The 23,639-nt window shown below is 42.6% G+C and overlaps 1 protein-coding gene across 2 annotated transcripts in view; it reads left to right on the top strand.

The window, feature by feature from the left end:
• Window positions 1–23,639, top strand: part of unc79 (unc-79 homolog, NALCN channel complex subunit) — a 35,925-nt gene that overhangs the window by 2,926 nt on the left and 9,360 nt on the right. The window contains exons 3-30 of one of the 2 annotated variants that reach the window (XM_073826662.1): window positions 1,055–1,209; window positions 2,287–2,457; window positions 2,633–2,728; window positions 2,872–2,927; window positions 3,010–3,139; window positions 7,261–7,325; window positions 8,031–8,119; window positions 8,505–8,545; window positions 8,929–8,957; window positions 9,429–9,658; window positions 10,234–10,405; window positions 12,576–12,806; window positions 12,918–13,108; window positions 13,396–13,519; window positions 13,989–14,129; window positions 15,654–15,869; window positions 15,970–16,197; window positions 17,371–17,506; window positions 17,625–17,704; window positions 17,782–17,930; window positions 18,054–18,211; window positions 19,488–19,669; window positions 19,754–19,955; window positions 20,809–20,988; window positions 21,212–21,280; window positions 22,150–22,439; window positions 22,517–22,699; window positions 23,417–23,582. In XM_073826662.1, coding sequence (XP_073682763.1) covers window positions 1,055–1,209; window positions 2,287–2,457; window positions 2,633–2,728; window positions 2,872–2,927; window positions 3,010–3,139; window positions 7,261–7,325; window positions 8,031–8,119; window positions 8,505–8,545; window positions 8,929–8,957; window positions 9,429–9,658; window positions 10,234–10,405; window positions 12,576–12,806; window positions 12,918–13,108; window positions 13,396–13,519; window positions 13,989–14,129; window positions 15,654–15,869; window positions 15,970–16,197; window positions 17,371–17,506; window positions 17,625–17,704; window positions 17,782–17,930; window positions 18,054–18,211; window positions 19,488–19,669; window positions 19,754–19,955; window positions 20,809–20,988; window positions 21,212–21,280; window positions 22,150–22,439; window positions 22,517–22,699; window positions 23,417–23,582 — 4,160 coding nt within the window. Of the gene's footprint in view, window positions 1–895; window positions 1,210–2,286; window positions 2,458–2,632; window positions 2,729–2,871; window positions 2,928–3,009; window positions 3,140–7,260; window positions 7,326–8,030; window positions 8,120–8,504; window positions 8,546–8,928; window positions 8,958–9,428; window positions 9,659–10,233; window positions 10,406–12,575; window positions 12,807–12,917; window positions 13,109–13,395; window positions 13,520–13,988; window positions 14,130–15,653; window positions 15,870–15,969; window positions 16,198–17,370; window positions 17,507–17,624; window positions 17,705–17,781; window positions 17,931–18,053; window positions 18,212–19,487; window positions 19,670–19,753; window positions 19,956–20,808; window positions 20,989–21,211; window positions 21,281–22,149; window positions 22,440–22,516; window positions 22,700–23,416; window positions 23,583–23,639 lie in introns of both variants that reach the window. The other variant, XM_073826661.1, reaches the window with a different exon arrangement.

The following is a 23,639-nucleotide window of genomic DNA, read 5'->3' as shown; positions in this document are numbered from 1 at the left end:
CCCTCCAAGACCATCACAGACCAAATTACTGCTGAGGTAGAAGTTGACAGGGGACAGCAGACACAAACACCCTCCACATCCCTCCACGAACATGAGACATTGCTTTCGAAACCAATGTATTCCTTTTCCATTACAGTTTTCCCCAGCCGTAGACTAGTTACATTTCTGTTAGAACTGAAATCCATATGCCTGTCGAACCATTATTTCTCTTCCCCGAAATGATACTGAGGCAGTATCATAATGTATTTACATACAGACATTCTTTTTGACGGTGCAATAAACATGTGTTGTGACCAGGGAGCTTTTAGTCTAACCTCACATACATGTTTATTACTGGCTGAAGCATGTTTCTTAAGTGTCATCTCTGTATCGTCCTCAGAACTAATTCTTTCGAGATTGCTCTCATCTCTGACAGCCCCTCCATTGCTCGACATTTGCCACACGGCCTCTTTGGCCTCCCGACCGGCCCGCGCCGCCCGTCCTCCGGGGATTGGCCGCTCGGAGGGCGCGGCGCGTGCGCCTCAAAGCTGGTTCCTCTGGCGAAGTACGGGGCTGCCACTGAAAACATGCCATTTTTTATATTTTTGCTCCTTGTCACCAGATACGCATGAGATGCAGTGATCGTCGCGTGTTTCGCAAGCGCCTGCTTCAGAGTTTCGACCCAAACCAAAAAAAGCCATCTTTTCAAAGGCATAGATGATAACGGCACGTCCAAAGCAAATTCAAAGGCCTGTGGAGACACTGCATCCTATGTGGGGAATATCTGGGTTTGGTTCTTTTCTACTTACGCTGTCTCTGTAGAGCCATTTCAATGTAATGTGCTGTTTCTTTGTGTCTTTGTTGTCTCTTTTTTTCCCCTGTTCCCCCTCCCTCCCCCACCCCTCCCTCGGAGCAGCATCCTGTCCCGTACAGGCAGAAAGGAGAGCCAGGAAGCTTCCAATTTGGCCGTGCCCATGACCATGTGTCTTTTTCCTGTGCCATTCCCACTCACCCCATCTCTAAGACCACAAGTCAGTTCCATCAACCCTACAGTTACTCGATCCCTCCTTTACAGCGTTCTGCGGGACGCCCCGGCCGACCGGGGTGGTGCCACCCAGCAGAGTCGGGAGGTTCAGCTCTCAGACTACCCCTCACTGGACTATCAGGGGCTCTATGCCACCCTCGTCACCTTGCTTGACCTGGTGCCCCTGCTGCAGCACGGTCAGCACGGTGAGTCCCGGAGCGCCTTTCTGAATGTATCGAAAGAGAAGGAAAAAATGACACGATCGTAAAGTACGTTGCTCGAAATAAGGTTTGCCGCTAGATGGGCGTTGATTTCCAGCCAAACAGATGCGCTCAGTCTTCTAAGAATCTGCTCCGCTGCGGCGCACTTGCCGCCGGTGCCTGACATTCACCCAAAATCAACGTTCTGTCATCGTTTACTCATCCTCGTGTTGTTTTTCTGCTGTGGAACGAAAAAGAAGACACACAGTTGTAATCAATTGGTCGCTAATGTTCTTCATATATCTTCTGCAGAAGGAAGAATCATTCAGATTTGGAAGCACGTGAGGGGAATAAATGCTGACAGAATGATCTCTTTGAGATCCTCTGTGTGTTTCTCAGGAAATTATATGAACCTTTAAAAAAAAAGAGAATATTGCAGCAGCTTAATAATCAGCCAATATTTGACAATTTTGAGATTATCAGCAGGAATCGCTCATTCCATCTAGTGTCCATTTTTAATAAAATGTGCTAATTTCCTGATAGCTGTAAGCCATCTTTATTTTTCCTATCTGCTGAGCTAAATAAAAAGAAATCAAAATCAAAGTATGCCATTAATTGCTTTGGTTTTACAATTACTTATCTGAAAAATGTGCACAGGTCTGAACTTCCAGCTATTTCTTCCATGTCATATGTCATTCACCATAAAGAGCTTTGGCTGGATAACAACGTTATCAACGTACAGTATGCTAGTATTTCATTATGCAGCCTTTGGATGCATTCTGTAGAAAACACAAGCTTTAAATGGCATTGCCCTGTTCAGAGATGAGCTGCATGAATCTCTAGAGCAGTGTTTCTCAACTCCAGTCCTCGGGACCCACTGCTCTGCACATTTTGTATGTTTCTGAGTCTGACACACTCAGTTCAGTTCATGAATCTTTCTACTAATGAGCTGATGATCAAAATCAGGTGCCTTAAATGAGGAAGACATACAAAATGTGCAGAGCAGTGGGTCCCGAGGACTGGAGTTGAGAAACACTGCTCTAGAGGACGTGGTGCTCATTGGTTCATCTGCTTGTCTTTCAGATCTGGGACAGGCCATATTTTACACCACAACATGCCTTCTGCCTTTCCTTAGTGATGATATTCTCAGCACTTTACCCTACACCATGATCTCCACTTTAGCCACCTTCCCTCCTTTCCTGCACAAAGACATCATAGAGTACCTGAGCACGTCCTTCCTGCCCATGGCTATATGTGAGTATACTAGCAGTATTAATGTGAGAGATGTTTCTTCAAAGAAAAGTGCCAGAGAGTGACTTTAGTATTTGAGCACTCACATTGTGCCTCCACTAGAGCACATTGCTGGTTTGATTAGCAGGAAGGGTTAATAAATGCGTTGAGAAGTAAGAAAATGAGACTTGTGTTGCAGTGGGTTCGACTCGAAGAGAGGGTGGTGTTCCAGCATATGTCAATCTGTCTGCCTCCTCCATGCTAATGATCGCCATGCAGTACACTTCAAATCCAGGTACGGACGCATTTATCAGGCTGCAAGAAAGTTACTTTCATAGTCAATCGCTGGTTGTTATTGGTAGACGTCTCTATCATAGTTGTAGCTCTTTCAGTACAGAGTGGTTTATGGACACTAAATGTTTCTCTGATTCTCTTCAGTGTACCACTGTCAGCTTTTGGAGTGTCTTATGAAATACAAGCAGGAAGTATGGAAGGTATGCTTTGGTTCTTCATGTCTTTTTGGAGTTTTTTCCAAAAGCACTTCTCACTGACTCAGACATCACTGTGTTTTTAAAGGATCTTCTGTACGTCATATCGTACGGCCCGTCCCAAGTCAAACCTCCGGCTGTTCAAATGCTCTTCCATTACTGGCCCAACCTGAAGCCTCCCGGTGCCATCAGTGAGTACAGAGGCTTGCAGTACACAGGTGAGATGTTTGATTCATTTATCCAAACCACTGCTTTTTAAATGGTTCGATTCAACAAACCTGGTCAAAGCAGTAATGTCAGCACATATTTCTAACATCTTAGTGTTGTGGTTTACTCATTTGTATAAAGTCATATGTGGGCATGTACCCGTATTGTGAATTCTGCATTCAGTTATTTTAATTTGGATGTTTATTGTCATCAATGTTTCATTCACTGAATGTGATAGGCTAGTATTGATTAGTTCTTAATTAAATTGTACTATTCTACAAACAGATTTGTAACAACTAGGATTACTTGACTGTAAAGTTGTTCCCTGAATAAGGGGAAGCACCTTCAGGTTGTACCTTTGTCTGAAGAGATGTCTAGACAGGCCCACAGTGCGGCACTGAGCATGTGATCTGAGACGTTCCCTGTCAAAAGCAACACTTGATGCTGCATTTCATAACACTAATGGGAACGAGAATACCAACTCCGGCACACTGGAAAGTGTCTGGACCCCTTGAGGTTGTGTAGTGTTTGCACACAAACATTGGAGAGGTCTCAGACATGACATTGGGATTTTGACTCAAGTACATGGAGTAGCATAGAAATCTAAACTATAGAACCTCATGAATAGTAATGGCCATGATAAAAACCATCTTTAGTGTGAGAAGCCTGATAGGCGCTGACTCTATTGGTTTAAAAGTGGTCCCAACCAGACCTCAAGCACTACAGCTAAGTCCCACCACAGGGCCTATCACTCTGGCAGGTGGCCTCAACCACTCAACCACACCAATGAATCAAGCAATTAGAGGGTGTTTTTCTACAAGGACCCCATCATTCAGAGCAGGGCATGCCGAAATGGCAGCCAAATAGACTATAGCAGAACAGCACTGAAACTTGGGAGTGAACTGGTTCTGCACAGTGTCCATTGCACCATCTTTCAAAAACACACCATTTAAAGGCATAACTTCATCTAGTGAAGGGAGCCAAAGCAATTGGAATAGTTTCCACTGCACCAACTAAAAGACCAGCATTTCTTAGTTGGTTCCAGAAATCAGGCCGGGAATGAAGTATCGCCCCCCCCGTGCCTGAGATAAGAGGTCCTATGGTGAGTCGTCAAGGAGGGTTATTAATTCTGAGAACCAAACTGTGGTCGGCCAACGAGGTACTATCAGCAAGAAGCAAGACCCTTATAGACAGACCTTGGCCAGGACCCCCGGGGGCAGAGCGCTCGGGAGAAATGCATAAAGACGCAGTCTGTGCCACATATGGGCCATCGCGCCCAGACCCAGGGGAGCTGAAGGAGTCAAGAGAGAACTACAGAAGACATTGGGTGCTTCTCATTTCTTATTTGTGCATCCTCTTTTCCTTTCCTCACTACCTTTCCTCGCATCTTAGCTTCACTCCCCTTAGGATATGAGGGAAGGTTGCAAGAAAAAGGAAATGAGGAAGGAGGAATCAAAGGATGAACACTGTAATATTCTTGACCACTCTAGCGTCACTTACAACCGTCATCAGCTGCGCTAAAGGGATCTGCCCTTATGTTGTTAAAGTTTGTTATATAAAGGTGTCATAGAATGGAAAACTGTATTTACCTTGGCATAGTTGAATAATAACAGTTATGTACATGGACATGACATACCGTGAGTCTCAAACACCATCGGTTCCTCCTCCTTATATAAATCGGGTGTTTGCAAAAGACCACTGAAAAATAGGCCAATTCCAACATAACAGCGACTATTACATTAGAGTCGTGATTGTTAAAAGTTACGCCCCCAACATTTGCATAGCCCAATCATCGGAAGTTCTGCAGCTAGGCTTTTGTGAAAAACAAAAAACAAAGTGAGGACAATAGCAAAAAATAACGGGAATAAATGTTATGTTCCAGGTTGGGCAGGAGATGTTAAGTGCAGGGATGTGTTGGTGTCTGTACTCAGAAATGCAAGCAAAACAAGGCTTTCTAATAACATAAGGCGAGCCACTGAAGGGACATGGTTAGCTTAATGATTGATTCACAGATCCTGAGCATCACTAACAAGCATCTAACCTTGTAAAATATGTGTTAAGTACTGCCGCTGTAGTATAACGTTACACAGAGCACGTGCGATCACAGAAGTTAAAGTAAAATGATCGTGCATTCAAACGGCAGTTTTAATGACCCACAAAACAGTGGCTCGAGCTCCGAAATTAAATATATATTTTCCTCCATGTGCGAGCTACTGAATGAGCCTCTCTGTGAAACAACCAATCAGAGCAGAGCTCTCACTATTATTATGCCTGATATATGGTATTTTAAGCACTTCATATGTCGATCTGCCTCCTTAGAATGAATCGCTTGTTGTTTTACCCAATTGTAAGTCGCTTTGGATAAAAGCGTCTGCTAAATGAATAAATGTAAATATATTCATGAACCTTCCAAATAAGGTAATAACAGACCATTTAATTTTAGGGACAAATTCTAGGGTTGTAAATAGACCTGTCAAACCGTTTCTGGAGAATTTTGGCCCTTTCCTATGCCATATACCTTCTATGTAGATATCAGGGAACAATTTAAAATATTGTATCAATGCATTTTATAGCACCTTTAAGGCATTCATAATACATTTTAATAAAGCAAGATTCCCTGTTAAAATATATGACATGTAAGGTTTATTTAAACTGTAAAGATAAAATATAAATGTATATTATTGTGACAGATGTAAAGGGGGAGAAGAATTTATACGTGCATCAGTTCTTTTAAGCTGAAAAAGACTTCCGAATAGGATATGCCTGTGTATCCTTGCTCATGACTTCTCAGGAAGTCTTTCCACTCCTTGATCCTCGCCTCCTCACAGTGCAATTAGAGAATTGAGATGTCCTACAAGATGGCCGAGCTCGATCGGTTTCCGGGTAATAGGATGGAGGACAGAGGAGCGAGGAAAAGGGAGGGATATTGAGAAGCACCCATTGTCCTGCCTCCCATAAAGCAAAGAGGCCCAACTCCCAAATTTGTTTGACTACTTCAGGATGGAGTTTTCATTCCCTGTGTGTCACAGCCTGTCTGGACAGCAAGTCTGTTCCCACATTCATATGCCCCGGAATGTAAATCGTCCTGAGGGACATGAACTTGTCCTGAGCCCACAGCAGAACCTGCTGCGCTAACTGGTTCAGATGGCACAAACGCAGTCTGCCATGGCAATTTATGTAAACAATTACTGTAGTATTGTCCACCTGCACTAGGACATGGTAGCCCCTTAACTGCTGGAGGAAGTATTTCAGGGCCAGAACTATAGCCATCATTTCAAGGCAACTGTTGTGCCAGTCAAGAAGATGGCCTCTCCAGATCTTTTTGACTAGACGGCCATCTAAGATCACACTTCACCCTGCATGAGAAGCGTCTGTCATTAACGTCTTGCGACAACAACATGCACCTACAGTGGGACCCAAGGTAAGAAACCGGTGTCTGGACCATGAGCCCTAGAAAAGTAAGAGAAAGTAATTTCCTGACCTATAGCCTAATGTATTTCAGGTGTTTAGAATGGATTCTACAAGTGCAGGAGATGGCTATGCCCGCATTGTGATCAATTTCTATTCAACCCTTAAATGCGTTGTCTTCTAGGCAGGAGAGAGAAAATTTATATAACAAAGTAGGTGTCCTTAAATTCGAATGTCATGAAACATGTCATGAATTTAATCTGCGATACATTCATTCTGATGGTTAGCATTTTGAACTTGTATATTCTGAATAAGCAGTTCAAACTGCAATCTTAGCCACAACAAACCCCCATCCACCTTTTTTTTCTCGGGAAACATGTTCTATGGCCCCTTTGTCTAGCAGAGTTCACAACTTGTGTGAACAAGTGATTCTGCTCTGGTTTTACTGTAGTGGAGACCATGCTGTTGAAACGTGGAGCATGATACGCATGAACTGTATCCTCTCTCTACGCTCCTTATGGCCCAAGTAGAGATATTTGGCAGTAGTTTCCATGCTATCACTTGATTCAGTCTGATTAGGTGAACTGGTTGAACAATTTACAGAAAAGAACCTTTCAATATAAAGATTTGTTTACAGACTGGCCAGCACTGCTCCAGTAACTTGAGACACACGTCCTTCTGAAATGTACACGTTATTTGTCTGTTTTGTCTTTTTACATCCCAGCCTGGAACCCCATTCACTGCCAACACCTCGAGTGTCAGAACTCTATTAATAAGCCGGCGGTGAAGGTACTGTAACTCTTTACCTCTGAAATTTTTTAATATATGTTTTGTTTTTTGTACTTAATTTGCTTTATAGTCTAGTCAAAAATATTGTAGATTTTGTGGAATGTTTTAGGGAGCACACATTTGAGTGTACTACAATGATTTTGTGATTGAAACAAGAACTTATAAAATAAAAAAATAAAAGCATACAAATGCCTAGAATCATTTAAAAAATACACCCCAGATACTGATTCGTTGTTTTTATCCCTGCAAATATTTGCTCAGTGTGGTCAAACATAGAAGCAGAACAGGAAGAGACATGCTGTAACTCAATTACCAGGAGCTCATGAGGAACTGATGACCCTGTTAACGCTCTAGTCGAACACTGAGATCAGTGCATGCACAATATCGTGTTTATTTTAGAAGATATACAAAAAACAACAACAGTATGCTACAGAGGCTATCATGCAATAATTATTATGCCACACGAAATTATGGTTTGCCCATTGATACTTATAATACTGTTATACTGTTATGATCGCTTGACTAAAGTAACATCTCGTTTACATCACATTAAAATTGAGAAAAGGAGAAAAGAAAGATAAAATGAAATAGTTATACAAAATACCCTAAACATAACTCTTGTACTTTTACTGTTATTATAGCAATAAGGCACATACATTTTGTAAGTGGTGAGTGTTTGTGACTGTGGCTCCGTCTCGCTTTCAGATGTGTATCGATCCGACGCTCTCGGTTGCATTGGGTGACAAACCTCCACCGTTATACATCTGTGAGGAGTGCAGCCAGAGGATCGCTGGGTAAGCTGCTGCATTCATTGTGTATGAGCTGCAGTCTTCTGCATTACTGCAGTGAATATCATCTGCTCAACTGTCAGTCCCATCTTAAAAGGGGTAATAATTAAATTAATAATTGAATTAATGCTTGCAGCCGTTCTTGTTTGACAGTATATTAACACAAAGTTGTGCAAAGTCGTGAAAGTACAGAACAAGAGGATTGCAGCTGGTCTCATTTGATTCTGCATGTCATGACCCTGTAGACATTTTTATCAGGCTGGGAAAGAGAAGCAGTCTTTCAGTTTTTCTCCTGTCTGTCAGCTCATATTAGATGATTAGCGTCAGACCTTCAGCTGCTAAAGGAAATGTGAGAATGTTTGTGTTTCTGAACTTCTGCGATCTTTCACAGCGATCATGCCGAGTGGCTCGTCGATGTGCTTTTACCACAAGGTTAGTGACGCATCCTCGTTTTAAAACTGTACCTGTACACTCTCTGTATTTACTTAAAGGAACAGTTCACACAAAAATGATCATTCTGTCATCCTTGACACTAAGATTTAATTTAAAATAAACCCCTTTTTACAGTATTTATTCATCTAGATTAATGTTATTATATAAATAAATCATTGTTCATTTGTGTTTGTTCATAATAATGTCTATACTTGAAATGCTAGAACATTTTAACATGTGTAAAAAAAAAAAAAAAAACATTACCCCAGATGAATAAATGCTGTAAAAGGATAGTTCATTGTTAGTTCATAGCAAGGCTAACATGTCTGATCTTGTTCTTGTCTTGTTTTATAACAATGCCCCTCATGATTTTATCCTAACAGCTGAAATTTCTGCTATTTGTCAGAAGAAGGTAAGCCTGTGGTGAGGGAATATGCTTGTGTTGTGGTGTGTGTGTTTGGTCAGGTGTGTCCATGTCATCTTTAGGATGTCTGTTATCAGCTCATCTATATGTGCTGTAAGAATGAAGAGCCGGTGTTGTGCCGAATTCTGACCCCCGCCAGATTACTACCCCCCCTAGTATTGGTAGGTTTAGGGTTAGGTGTGGGGGAGGGGTTAGGATTGGGCAATCAGGTAGCACTTTCAACCAGAGGGGGTGATAATTTGGCAGGGGTCGAAAAAAGGCACAACACCGGTTTCTGTTGCCCGCCGGGCTTTTTCCTCTGCAGTCATCAGATTAGCATGTCCACACTGCTATTGTTGCTGTGTTTCTGAAGGGTATGCTGAAAACACTACAGGGAACAAACACTCTGTTCTGCTCATTACGTGTGTTCCTGCCGTTCTCATCCCTCAATTGACCCTCTCTTGCTCTCGTCCATCACAGAACTGCAGCTCTCACGTCAGACGCGCCGTCGTCACCTGCTTCTCCGCGGGCTGCTGCGGTCGCCATGGCAACCGGCCCGTGCGCTACTGCAAGCGTTGTCATGTCAACCACCACAGCAGCGAGGTGGGGGCGTCAGCAGAAACGCATCTGTACCAGACGTCGCCGCCGCCCATCAACACCCGCGAGTGCGGCGCAGAGGAGCTGGTGTGCACCGTGGAGGCTGTGATCAGGTGCGGCGCCACCGCCTGGACAAAACACCGCTCATTACCTGCTGCCTTCATCCTTTAGAATGTCACACAGGAACTAAGCTGCTAGGAAATTGAGTCTCACCAGGTCTAAAAACAAAGACAAACAGATTTCAGTTTACCCAAGTTTGAATATGACACATGAGATAAAAATACTAATACAATGGCAGTCCAAAGTTTGCAACAATCAGGCTTTTTAAATGTTTTTGATGAAGTCTCTTCTGCTCGCTAAAGCTGTATTTGATCAAAAATACAGTAAAACATTACTATTGTGAATAAATATTAGTTTGAAATAGCTGTTTTCTATGTGAATATATATATATATATATATATATATATATATATATATATATATATATATATATATATATATAAAACATACATACTTATTTATTTATTATCAATGCTGAATTTCCGCATCATAGCTTCAATCTTAACGTCACTCACGTGAAATCATTCTGATGTGATGATTCACTCTCTTTCAGAGCATGTATCAAACTGAAGAACATATATGTTAATATGAAACAAGCATTAATCACTGTGATGTAATGTTGCCGCAGTCTGCTGAAAGAGGCCGAAATCCACGCGGAGCTGCGGGAGTTTGAGCTGAACCGTCGCCGTCAGATGGGTCTGTCTTCATCCCATCATTCCCTGGACAACCTGGAGTTTGACAACAAAGAGGATGACCAGCATGACCAGAGATTGCTCAGTCAGTTCGGCATCTGGTTCCTGGTGAGAAGCATATGTGTGCACCACTGTGATCCGTATGGTCAGATGACGTATTACATAAGCAGCGATATACATCTGCTAAAATCTTAACACCATCCGCAGGCAATCTTACAGCCCTTTTTTACAACTAGATGTGGGCGATACAGCAACAATATTCATCATGATTTTTATCGAAAAGTCATTAAGGGTGCTTTCACACTTGGTCCGAACACGAGTTTGAATGCTCCCCGCTGGATTGTGTTCACACTTTGCTTTTTGGTCGTTTGCATCATCATCATGTGACGGCTGTTGCTAGGTATAGACTGTGCAGAACACGGCAAACGAATGGGTTCTTGCTTCATGTGTGTACTTTTGGAATTTGAACATTTTGATTCATTTCCAAAAGCACCAACACAGAACGAAACGTGCATCTAATTTTAATGACTGTAAAGATTCAAAATAACTCGAGCAGAAATTAGATATAAATGATGCAGTGCGTCAGTCACGGTTATCAGGAAAGCCAGTGTGTAAACACATAAATACAGTTTGACTGATTTTTATGTCATTAATTGTGGCTCACTTCCATGAGTGGACTCGGGTACAGTTCAGAAGATAACGTTCACATTATCCAAACGATGGGGTTAGAGTTAAAAGTGCCAGTGCGGAAGCTAGGGTTGCCACCCGTCCCTTAAAATACGGAATCCCGTATTTTTTATAATTTTTTTAAAGCAGCGTCTCATGCAAATAATCACTGCGGTAAAGCCAGCCGCGGTTCAGAAAAACACGGTCAAGCCAGCCGCGATTGATTTTAAGTGTGCGCGCATATTACAGTGATTACGGTAGTTTCAGAAACAACACAGAGAGAACGCGCTTGCAGAGCGCTCTTCATTTAGACGCCCAGGACTGAGAGATAATACTACAAAGTGCTCGTGAATTTTTACTTACTTATTTATTTGCATTTCTGCTTTAATATCCGTTTTATTTATTGGTGTACTTGACGGTTCTTTTCTGAGAAATGGGACATTATTAGACTTTAGAGTCTAATAAGTAGAAAAAACAAAACAATGATCAGTTCTTATTCAGGACGGCCCATATTATATGCAAAACTCATATGAAACCTTTTTACTGCAGCATTTTTGAGATATGGGACATTATTACATTTTAACGGGGTATATAGACCCCATTTCTAAAAAGTAGAAAAAAACAATGATCAGTTCTTATTCAGGACGTCCCATATTATATGACTCACAACTCATATGAAACCTTTTTACTGCAGCATTTTTTTGCCCCCCCCCCCCCGAATGCGTCCCTTATTTTCGGGTATTAAAAGTGGTAACCCTAGCGGAAGCCCCCTAAAGTGCTGAAAAACAATGGTCTTTATGGTAATTTGCAAAGTATTAGGAGACACATATCTGATGAATTTCTGAATGTTTATTTCTTGTGTGTTATGTAAACCATGAGGCTTGGCATTGATTGGAAATAATAGCTTACAGTTCAGTTCTTGAGTCAGATCATGATTTTTGTGAATTTATTCTGTGAAGGATTCAAAACAGGAAATCCTGAACTCATTTTCTTGTCTCGTGCTTTTTTGCCATTTTTTATATCATCACATTTTGTCACGTTCAGACTGAAAACTCACGTTCACAACTCTAAAGACAAAAATTAGTAAATGCATGAAAATGTATATCTGTTAGGAAATTACCAACAGTATGTGTTTTTAAATTAATAGTTTATCCAAAAATGACCATGTGCTAAAATAATGTGCTCAACCTTAGTTAATCCAAGATGTGGAAAGATGACAAATGTGTCACTTTATCAGTCTCACCAATGGATCCTATGCAGTGAATGGGTGCCGTCAGAACGAGAGTCTAAACATCTGATAAAAACATCACAATAATCCACAAGTAATCCACACCACTCCAGTCTGCCAATTAAATCTTGAGAAGAAAAAAACTGAAACAAATCCATCATTAAGACTTTTAAACTTCAAACCTTTGTTTCTGGCTAAAATACAAGCCCTCTATTCTTTCCGCATTCACTACAGCGGATCCATTGGTGAGCAAGTGATGCTCCATTTCCCCAAATCTATTGAAGAGACTAACTCTTCTACATCTTAGCCTGAGGATGAGCACTTTTCCATGACTGTGACACCGTCTGCGTGAACAAATAAACTAACGAACACACACTCGATCAGGTGAGTCTGTGCACACCGAGTGAGAACACTCCCACCGAGAGTCTGGCGCGGCTGGTCAGCATGGTGTTCCAGTGGTTCCACTCCACGGCCTACATGATGGACGATGAGGTGGGCAGCCTGGTGGAGAAGCTCAAACCTCAGTTTGTCACCAAGTGGCTGAAGACGGTGTGTGACGTGCGCTTTGACGTGATGGTCATGTGCCTTTTGCCCAAACCGGTGGAGTTTGCCAGGGTGAGTGGACAGTGTTGATGTTACTCATGTATTGCGGTGATTGAAGCGCTCTGTGATTTCAGCTCCTGTGTGTGTGTGTGTGTGTGTGTGTGTGTGTGTGTGTTTGCACAGGTGGGAGGTTACTGGGATAAGTCGTGCACCACAGTGACGCAGCTGAAGGAAGGACTGAATCGCATCCTGTGTTTGATCCCATATAACGTGATCAGTCAGCCGCTGTGGGAGTGTTTCATGCCTGAGTGGTTGGAGGCGATTCGCACTGAAGTTCCTGACCATCAGCTCAAGGAGTTTCGTGAGGTCCTTAGGTACATGAGAACAACAGACACACATGTCCACTGTGTCCAGTAAACACCTGTCAGTGTTTCCATAGTCTCCATCTGCTCGGAGAAGTGTGTTTGCTCACCTGTCTCACACACACACACACACACACACACACACACACACACACACACACACAGTCTTTCAGTTCATTTTGTGTCTCACAAAGTCAAAGCTGTTTGACTGATCTTCTCTGAGATGAGAGGGTTGTGAGTTTTTGAGGAGGCACAGATTTGTTATCTCACTGAGGTCTTCTTTTTGTTTCTCTTTGCAGTAAGATGTTTGACATTGAGCTGTGTCCACTGCCCTTCTCCATGGAGGAAATGTTTGGCTTCATCAGCTGTAGATTCAGTGGATATCCAGCATCAGTGCAGGAGCAAGCCCTGCTGTGGCTTCATGTGAGAAAGACACAGACACCCACATACACACACACGTTTGTTTTTGTATTCTTGTGGGTTCTTTCCATCCAGTTGTGGAGTCTGAGGTTACTCGTCATCATTTCCGGGGCTAAGCACTCTATCATGCATCAAACTTTGCTAATATATAATCAAGGTGTTCTAAAATAGTTCCCAAAAGCAAGATCCTACCCTTTATCTCCATACCCAAATCTCAGATGGTCAGACTGTGATTTTTGCTGTATGAATTGTTTAAAAATATAGCCCTAATTAAAACTTCATTTATTATGCTTTTAATAGTTTTTTCTCATGGAGACTGTAGCTGATTTCAGGCTTTATTATCCTTGTGGGGACATTTGGATTCCACACGCCTACTGTATGACAGATTTAACAACCTTTGTATAACTTGTATTGGTCGCTCGTTTCATTTGTCCGTCTGTCGCGTGTGTGAACAGCTGTGTCCGTTCCGCAGGTTCTGTCAGAGCTGGACATCGTGGTTCCTCTGCAGCTGCTCATCGGCATGTTCTCTGATGGTGTGAACTCACTGAAGGAACTGGCCAATCAGAGAAGAGCTCGTACCGCAGACCTGTCAGGAAACGCAGGAGTCCGCAGGGTAACACGCTCATCCACATCAGCACACAGACACAAACATCTTGTCACATCTTTCACCCAGTCCAAAAATTGCTCAAAATCTCTCATTATGCTATATTATCAATAATTCTTGCATTTAAATAGGCCATAAGGGATTTTATTGAAGATTTAAGTTGAAGTTGAATCTTTTTGTTAATTTGTTTTCTCTCCATAAATGCAGATTTTGTATTTCTTTTTGGAACTGAACTTGATTTATGGTCTCATTGATATGAACTGATGCTCCTGGAAAATGCATTATTTGTATATCATTTTGACAATGTTCACTCAAAAACTGAGAAGCATAAGCTCAGATCAATGACGACTACAATCAGTCAGTTCCAACAGCAAATACAAAAGCTGTGCTAACTGAAAGAAAACAAGCTGTCAAAAAGATTGAATCCAAAATTTGATAATAGTGTAGCTAGTGTGACTGGATATGGCATTTTTCCTGGACACATTCTGCCCAGGATTTCCATATCGGCCAAAATATTCAGGTTTTGGCTCTTTTTTTGTGCTGCTCAGGCCGATCGGTGTATGACATCAAAGCAATTCGAAAGCATAGCACACCTAATATGTACGCATGTTTGCATCGCTTCGACCGTTCAATTGGTCGATTATATACAATGCCAATGTCATTGGTCAAACTACTTTTCAGTCATTTCCTCTGGCAGGTATGAAAACAGTCCAACAAAGCCAAAAATGGGATATTTTAAAGGGGTCATCGGATGCCCATTTTCCACAAGTTCTTATGATTCTTTAGGGTCTTAATAAAAAGTCTATAATATACTTTGGTTAAAAATTCTCAATAGTAGTGTAAAAAAACAGCCTTTTACCTTGAAACTTGCCGACAAGCACATTATTTAATAAGGCTATTCACAATGATGCATAAAAAAACCTTTATACTCACTTCTGCTGTGGGTGAAGCTGCATCAGGAACGATTCGCACGAACGTAGACGCATATGTAGATCGGAATCAGCACTTTCATTTTAAAAACAAAAGTAACGTTTTCCTCTGCATCTTCAGCGGCTCAGATGTCAGGAGTAAATGACGACTGCTGTGTTCATTATTACATCCAACAACAGAACACCTCAATCGCTCAATCTATGCATTCTCGTCTGCACCTGAGTCACACAATGGCGATCGGAGTCGGACTGTGAACTGAAAGTGGCGGGTCTAAAGTAAGACGCTCATGTCAATCAACTATCGTGGGAGGGGCCTCTGTCTGTGTGTCGTCACACCCATAAGAAGCTGAGAATGAGCTGATTTTAAAAAGGGGATATTACTTTTAAAGATAAAAAAAATACTACTGGGTGGATTTTTATCATTGTAGGGTGGTTGTGTTCACAAACTACCAACACATATTAACAAGTAAAAGTTAGTTTTGCATCCGATGACCCCTTTTAGTAATATAGAAATCATCTTCAGGATGTGTGGGGAAAATGGCATGTATGGTCACCCTAAATAAAGCATAACTAGCATTTTTGTGGATGTGTGTTTCCGCTGTAGGTGAGTGTGGTGTCAGACCCCGGCAGGAGAGGGCAGCACAACAACTTGAGTCCGTTTCCCAGTCCGTTCCGGAGCCCCTTCCGCAGCCCCCTGCGCTGCAGCCCCTTCAAGAACCTGGGTCACGCCGCGGGAAACTGCGCCCTGGACCTGGACTGCGACGATGACGACATGAACCTGGGCTGCTTCATCCTCATGTTTGACCTGGTCCTTAAACAGGTGAAGTCATTCACACACATAGAGAAATCAGATTGAGAATGAGTTTGAGGCTGGCATAGTTTTTAGAAGATATCTAACATACGTTTGCGTGTGTGTGTAGATGGAGCTCCAGGATGACGCACTGACGCTTGGACTGGAGAGCAGTCTGGGTCGGGATGTGGTGGGCATCATAAACAGCGTGCTTCAGGCTCCGTGGGGCGGCTCGCACACCTGTCAGAAGGATGAGAAGGCTTTGGAGTGCAGCCTTTGCCAGTCCAGCATCCTGTGCTACCAGCTGGCCTGCGATCTGCTGCAGAGACTGACGCCGCGTGAGGAGATACGGCTGGTGGTGAGACACGTCTGTGCTATCGCTGGCTCTCCATTGACCTCTGTTGTTTTTATACTGGGCAAAAGATACTTTAAAGCCCCTTCGCTGTCTCCTCATAATGCCAGGTTCATTCTTTACCTGGTCAAAACCAGGAGCACCTTGACTGTAAAGATTTGACGCTTCATTTTGTTTATACTGTACGTGCTGCTCAGCATTGCGGTTATCTGAGACATATTTTGTCATACTAATATAGAAAAAGATTTCACAAGTTCACCTGCCCATTCAGTCCTGCTAGATAATGGTAAATGAACTTGGCTTGTTGTCCTAAAAGGACGGTCAAACCTGAGGCTTGGCTCAAGCTCTGAGTAATAACCCCCCTCAATGATTGTATGCTGTGAAGGAGGAAAAAGAAAGGAGAAAGAGAAAGAAAAATGGGGAAAAGGGGAGGCGGAGGGATGCGGGAAGAATTGTCGCTGGGGCGGTGCAGTGACTGCTGCTTATATAGCGATGATTGACAGGACTGAAAGATTAGGCTCCTCCCAAACTTCATTTTTTAATACTGTGACAGACTCAAAACTTAGAGTCACTAACTTTGACAAATCCGCTACTTATTTCATTCTCTTCCTAATAGCCTGCAACCTAATTAAAGGAGTAGTTCCCCCGAAAAAATGTTATCTGCTCAAAATGTGCTCACCCTCAGTTTATCCAAGTTGTCAAGGAGTTTGTTTCTTGATCAGTTCTGAGAAATGTATAATTCCATCACTTTCTCACCAATGGATCCTCTGCAGTGAATTGGTGCCATTAGAATGAGTGTTTCTCCTGAAAATTGTATAAAACCAGCCAATCAGGTGACATATTACTAGGCAGTAAAAAGATGAAAGATATCACAGCCATTCAGAACTGTTGAACTGTTGCGGCTAGTTAGGACAAAAACTCAGATTAACACGCAATAGGTAATTTTTACTGTGTCACGTCGCGTGTAGTTAGGGCACAGTGTTAGGAACAGACTGTGGGACTGACCCTGCCAAACCTCATGTAAACTTTCTGCTTTCTTACACTCCATCACATCATATTCATGAATGCTATATAGTTTACTACATTTAACATGACTGTAATATGATTCTCCCTGATCCACACAGACAGATAACAGTGATCATGATGAAGAGCTTTATACGTGTGGTGTGTGTTTGACAGGAACCATCCGAGTGTCTGGAGGATAGTTTGGTTTTCCCTCAAACTGAATTCTCTCTGAAATCGGAGAATGGAGCCGACAAAGCAGACGCTCCGTCAGAAAACCCCGGCAGCCACAATCCCTCTCCTGAGATCCCGCGTATGTCAGCCCTTCGGCCCGTTACAGTCCAGACCAGCTCTGTTTACAGTAGCAGTCATTGTTGATGTGTTGTGTGTTAGTGCATTACGTCTGATCACAAATGTGTTCTGTTCCTTAGCGTTAAAGAATAGCGCGGACAGGAAGTTCTCGTACCTACAGCTTCCTGTTTCTCTCAAGCTTCTGTACACCATTCTGCAGGTACGCGTCTCGCTCGGTTCGGTCGGGTTTGTGCGGCGTTCGCGTTTCTCACGAGACTGTTGCGGTGTTTCTTGTAGGAGATGAGTAAGTTTGAGGAGCCAGACATCCTGTTCAACATGCTCAACTGCCTGAAGATCCTGTGTTTGCACGGAGAATGCCTGTATCACGCCAGAAAAGATCACCCACAATTCCTGGCCTACGTACAGGAGAAGATGCTCATTCCCAGGTACCTTTTCCTCATAACCGCAAACCTACCGTCACTGTCTGAGACTTACAGTTAAACCCATATCGTGACAGTTTACAGTCAGGTATGTTTCTATTCATGCGGCTGATTGTTGTTTGTCTTCAGCTTGTGGTCCATGCTGAAGTCTGAGTTCTGTCAGCTGGCGTCTCTGTCCGTCCCGCAGCTCCTGCACGCTCTCTCTCTGTCCCACGGAGCCGATATCTTCTGGAGGCTGGTGGACAGCAGCTTCAACAGTCAGGACTGGAAGATTCGCTTCGAAGCAGGTCTGATCACATTCACGTCCACACCTTTCCGTTCATTTGCTAAAACGCTTTGCTGCCGCGATTAGCGCTGGGCTCCTGGAGCGCTGTGGGATTAACGGGAGCCTCTTACAGTGATTGACAGAGAAGCTGTGACCTTGAGCTAGAGTCAGACGCTTTCACACACATCCACAAACACGACCTGCACAGATAGAGAGGATTGATAGCCGGTAACTGACGTTTGTGTGAAGTGTTCAACATTTACTGCTCACAGTGTCGACCCGCTGTACGACGAGCTGATGCTGTTTGTGATCTAATGGTGATCCGATCTGACACTACTGATGTGGGAAAACACTACTGCTAAAGTATCATTGCATCTATGTGAATGTTAAAATCACAAACTATCATAACTTTGTCAGCTGCAACTACTGAATCTGACAGAAAATATTCAAATTATTACTAGTGCTTATATACAGGGTTAGGGATTAGGGTAAAAAATGACTCAGCCGCACATTGAAGAAGGATCTGAGTTACGTCCACAGACCTAAAGATCACAGAGTCACGAGAAAACAGGACTCTTGAACACCAGCCGGGAAGACAATGATAACCAGATATTAATGCACTTACAACCACACTACGTCCACCTACAACACACTACTGTTATGATGACGAATTCATGAAAAAATTAAATTAAAAACAAGAAATTGCAAGACACTAAAGTGGAAAGTAAAAAGCCTTTAACAAGTGGGAGCGACTACAAACATTTCACACGCCATAATATATATGAGCATAATTTAAAAACAATGGAGATTACAAGCAGGACAATTATGGAAATGATAAAGAATCTTTTTCAGCTAGCGCTGTTCCGGCTGTGTGTCTGTCCTAAACCTTGCATGTTTTAGAAGGCCTTTCGGTCTGTTACCAGCTCCTATCGTCCATGTGATTCATTCGGTTCCTTCATGATATATACGAACAACCGTGAATATGGCCGTTTTTATATATTACAAACAAGTCTCTGTGGATAAATGATTTGTAGCCAGATGAAAGCTGTTTAAAGCTGAAACATATTGTCCAACAGCATTCTTAAGATTTAGCCTATATTAATGAAAGGCTTTTTATTTTCAACTATTTGAGTGCCTTACAGATTCTTGTTTATCATTTACGAGTAGCACACCCTTTTTCTATATTTAGGATAACAGTAGTTGATGTCATCAGACACATCGCATGAATGTTCATGATTGATGATATTATTTCTGTTAGCGCTGACAGAGCTGTATGAAATAATGTCCGTCTCTTTCAGTGGAGCGCGTGGCCGTCCTGTGCCGCTTTCTGGACATCGGCTCAGTCACTAAGAGCCACGTGCTGAAGTATTCTCTAGCTCACGCTTTCTGCTGCTTTCTGGCCAGCGTAGAGGACGTCAACCCCGCCGTGGCCACCAGAGCGCGTCTGCTACTGGACACCATCAAACGGCCCGCGCTGCAGGTGAGCAGAGACGCCGTCGCGTCTTCGTGACGTCACCAAGAGAGAGGGACAAACGTGTCTTTGTGTGTGTGTGTCTTCCACCAGGGCCTGTGTCTGTGTCTGGACTTCCAGTTTGACACGGTGGTCAGGGACCGGCCCGTCATCCTCAGCAAACTGCTGCTGCTGCACTCGCTCAGACAGGAGATCCCCGCTCTCAGCTGGGAGTTCTTCGTCAATCGCTTCGAGACGCTGTCGCTCGAGGCCCAGCTGCACCTCGACTGCAATAAAGAGTTTCCTTTTCCTACAAGTGAGTGTGTGTTTGAAAGAACTGTTCATGTCAACACATCTGTAGAGTGTGTATAGAGTATCAAGAGGAGGTCTTAAGTTGCCCTTCTACAAATAAAGGCCTTAAAATGTCTTAAATAAGTCACTCAAGTGTAGCTGAACAAAGAACATTTTCCTTTTTTCTCCAGTACAAATATCTAAACATTTTTAAATCAGAATACAAAAAATTAAGATAAGAAGTTTTGCTTTCTAAGAAACTGAACATAATTAACTGAGTTTATGCTCATAACAACAACAAATATCTGTCAGCTAGCTATAAAAGCTTAAGTAATCTTTGAATTAAATTGATTTTTCTTTTCATTGTGGTCCATGCTGAAGTCAGAGTTGTGTCAGCTGGAGTCTCTGTTCGTCCCACAGCTCCTGCACACACTCTCTCTGTTCTCCATTTTTAAATGTTTCCATTGGCAGATATTTGTTCTTGTTTTAATCATAAGTTCACTTCATTTTAATGCCTTTCTCATAAAACAAGACTTTTTATGAATTTTTAGACATTTGCACTGGTGGAAAGCAAGATTAAAATACTAAGGAAGAACATCACTTTTTGTTGTTGAATGATCAAAAGGTACAGTAAAAGGTAATTCCATATTCTAGTAGTATGAAGCAGAGCTGTTATCTGTTAGACATTGTCAAACTGTTGCTAATAAAACTCATTGTGTTTCCCCTAGATTTACATTTAAAGAACATATTGGCATATTGTGTTCCCATTAAACTATTCTTTATATTTTCTTCACTTGGTCTTGGTAAGGTCTTATAAAAATGTTCATAAAACCTGCAGAAACCCTGACTATAGACCGTGTCTTGATTTACTCTGCAAGCAATCACGGCGGTGAGGACTAACGTGGCCAACCTGAGCGATGCGGCCATGTGGAAGATCAGACGCGCTCGCTTCGCCCGCAATCGCCAGAAGAGCGTCCGCTCCTTACGAGAGAGCGTCAAGGGTCCGTCCGGGTCCAAACGCACTTTCTCCCTCCCAGAGACACTGTGCAACAAACTGCGTGAGTGGCCTGAACTTCCTGTGGCTGTGCTCTTTCTCAGTCACCGCTCACACCAGACGCTTTTCGCCTGAAGTCGAGCTGGATTCATGATCTGCTGACCTGCATGAGAACATCCCATCAGTATCTGTCACATACTTGAGCAGTGAAATGATTGTTCTGCTCAAATATTTGTCTCTGAATTCATCAAAGACGTCTTTTCCGTTTCTCTTTTTTCTGGATTCAGCTCTAAGGCTCATAAGACAAGAGCAGTCGGCACCCATACTGGGAAATATGCTGGAGAAAGTCCTGACAGGTAAAGCACGCTAACCGCTCGTGAGTTATTTACCCACTGAAAATACTGTAAATGTATGGTGGTGTTCGGACACATCAGTTCTTTCTTTCAGCATGTGCTGTATATTAATAGTCATGTGATATATTTAATTATATTCATCACATGTGCTCAGAATCATCACCCCACCTCAGGCCTAAACATCCGTTTAAAGGGTTAAACTGTATTATGTCCTTTCACACAGTCTTGTTTTTGCGGTGTGCTAGAATAGGTTTTCATGCTGGATTGTTCTCAAGTGCATTGTCTTTCTTATATTTTACATAATTGCAGCACCTCTCTTCCTAGTCTGCCACAAATGTGCCGTTCAGTTCCTGTTTTGATGAAGCCCCTCATTTCTTTGTAATTGGTGAACCACTTAGAGTGTGTTCCGGTAAAGACACGCCCCTTACCATAACCACAGGTTACATCTGCTCAGCTGCAAATATTAATGATTCGGTCCCTGAGATTGTTTACGAACAAGAGGATCATGCTCAACCTTTGCAAGCACAAACAAAAGGGTACTAAAGCAGCTCTTCATCTTCGTCTCCTTAAACCTGTAGGTAGGCATTATTAAAACGAGTGACAGTGAGACTTCACAATATCTGGAAGAAGTGCTATAATCCGAACAGGCCGTTTGATGTAGTTCCTGAGAAGAGTTTTCTGTTAAAGAGAATAACTCATTGTAGAGTGGACTTTTAGCTTTGTCATCTTGCTGATCTTTTTTATGCTCTGACAGCAACGTTACACTCTAACTAGAGTTGAAAAAGTGAAAAAGCATATTAGGAACCCTTTAAGAAACAATTGCAGAATGTCTGTAAAGGACACTAAATGCATCACGCCTTGTTAACGTGCAGGTGAGAGCTCTCCTCCGGAGGACGACTCCGTCATTAAAGATGTGCTGCCGGAGGACACGGGCATAGACCACCAGACCGTCCATCAGCTCATCATGGTGCTCATGAAGTTCATGGCCAAAGACAAAAGCAGCGCAGAGGCAGACATTGGCAGCGCCAAAGCCTTTAACACAGTGAAGCGGCATCTCTACGTGCTGCTGGGATACGATCAGCAGATGGGATGCTTCATGATCACCCCTCAGAAAATGCGCTCCTCCACCTGCTTCAATGCCTTCATCGCAGGAATCGCTCAGGTGAGTTCAGCTCTGTGCGCTCCACTTCTTTGTAAGGAGCGTGCCGGTGTCCGTAACAGGTTGTTTTGTCTCTTCAGGTTATGGACTATAACATAGGTTTGGGCAAACAGCTGCTGCCGCTGGTGGTGCAGGTGCTGAAGTATTGCACTTGTCCGCAGCTGAGGCCCAACTTCCAGGAGCCGCCGCGCTGCTCGCTGTGGGCCCTCAAACCCCACATAAGACAGATGTGGCTCAAAGCCCTGCTCGTCATCCTCTATAAGGTACTTAGAGATAAATGATGAAAATGTCTGATTTCTACACTCTCATCACATTGGCTGTTTCTTATTTATAGCTCTGTATATATCTCTGTATTTACTTTTATATCTGGGACATGCCATAACATTTCAAAACACTCTTAAATTACAGAGTATGTACATTATTTAAAGCCTAACGCCAAAAACATACTAAAAAATCTAAATGACTCAATGAAATATCATGAAATATCAAACTTGCGCATTTTCTGTCATGCAAACCTCTACCCCACAAAGTTATAGGCTTGACATTAGAGTTATATGTAAAAGTCAATGGAAGACAAATTAAAATATCATTGGAGCAGAAAATTTTTTTCAGTGGATACATTTTTTTTACAAAAATATTTTTTACTTAGATGAATTAGAGGAACTTGAATAAGGAGACTATGGTTGCTCTCTGTTTAGAGCGGCTCCTACAGACACACACAACATGAAATCAACTAAATACCAAATGACAGCAAACAACGGTCTGTTGGTTTCTCTTCTGCTTGAAAGCAAACAGTGATCTCTCATTTGAAAAGAACAGCACATGAATCTTATTCCTCTAAAAGCATTACCACTGACTTAGTGTTGCTTTTTAACAGAAAAGTTGTGGTTTCATGCTTGTTCTGCTCTGTTTTAACTCAGACAGTAAGTAACTGAACTTCGGGATCTGGGCATCTTCTTCACTGTCGTGCTGTGTTTCAGTATCCATATAGAGACATGGACATAAGTAAAGAGGTGGTGCTCCATCTGATCCACATCACCATCAACACGCTGAACGCTCAGTACCACAGCTGCAGGTCTCATGTGTCCGCCGGCCCGCTCTACAGCGACAACTCCAACATCAGCCGCTACAGCGAGAAGGAGAAAGGTACGGATCGGACTCTGCACCACGGAACGGTTAGTGACGTCCTGTTGCTTAACGCCT

The sequence above is a fragment of the Garra rufa genome, chromosome 21 (assembly GCF_049309525.1).
Source record: "Garra rufa chromosome 21, GarRuf1.0, whole genome shotgun sequence".
Classification (NCBI taxonomy): Eukaryota; Metazoa; Chordata; class Actinopteri; order Cypriniformes; family Cyprinidae; genus Garra; species Garra rufa.
This window is presented reverse-complemented; position numbering and strand designations above follow the sequence as displayed.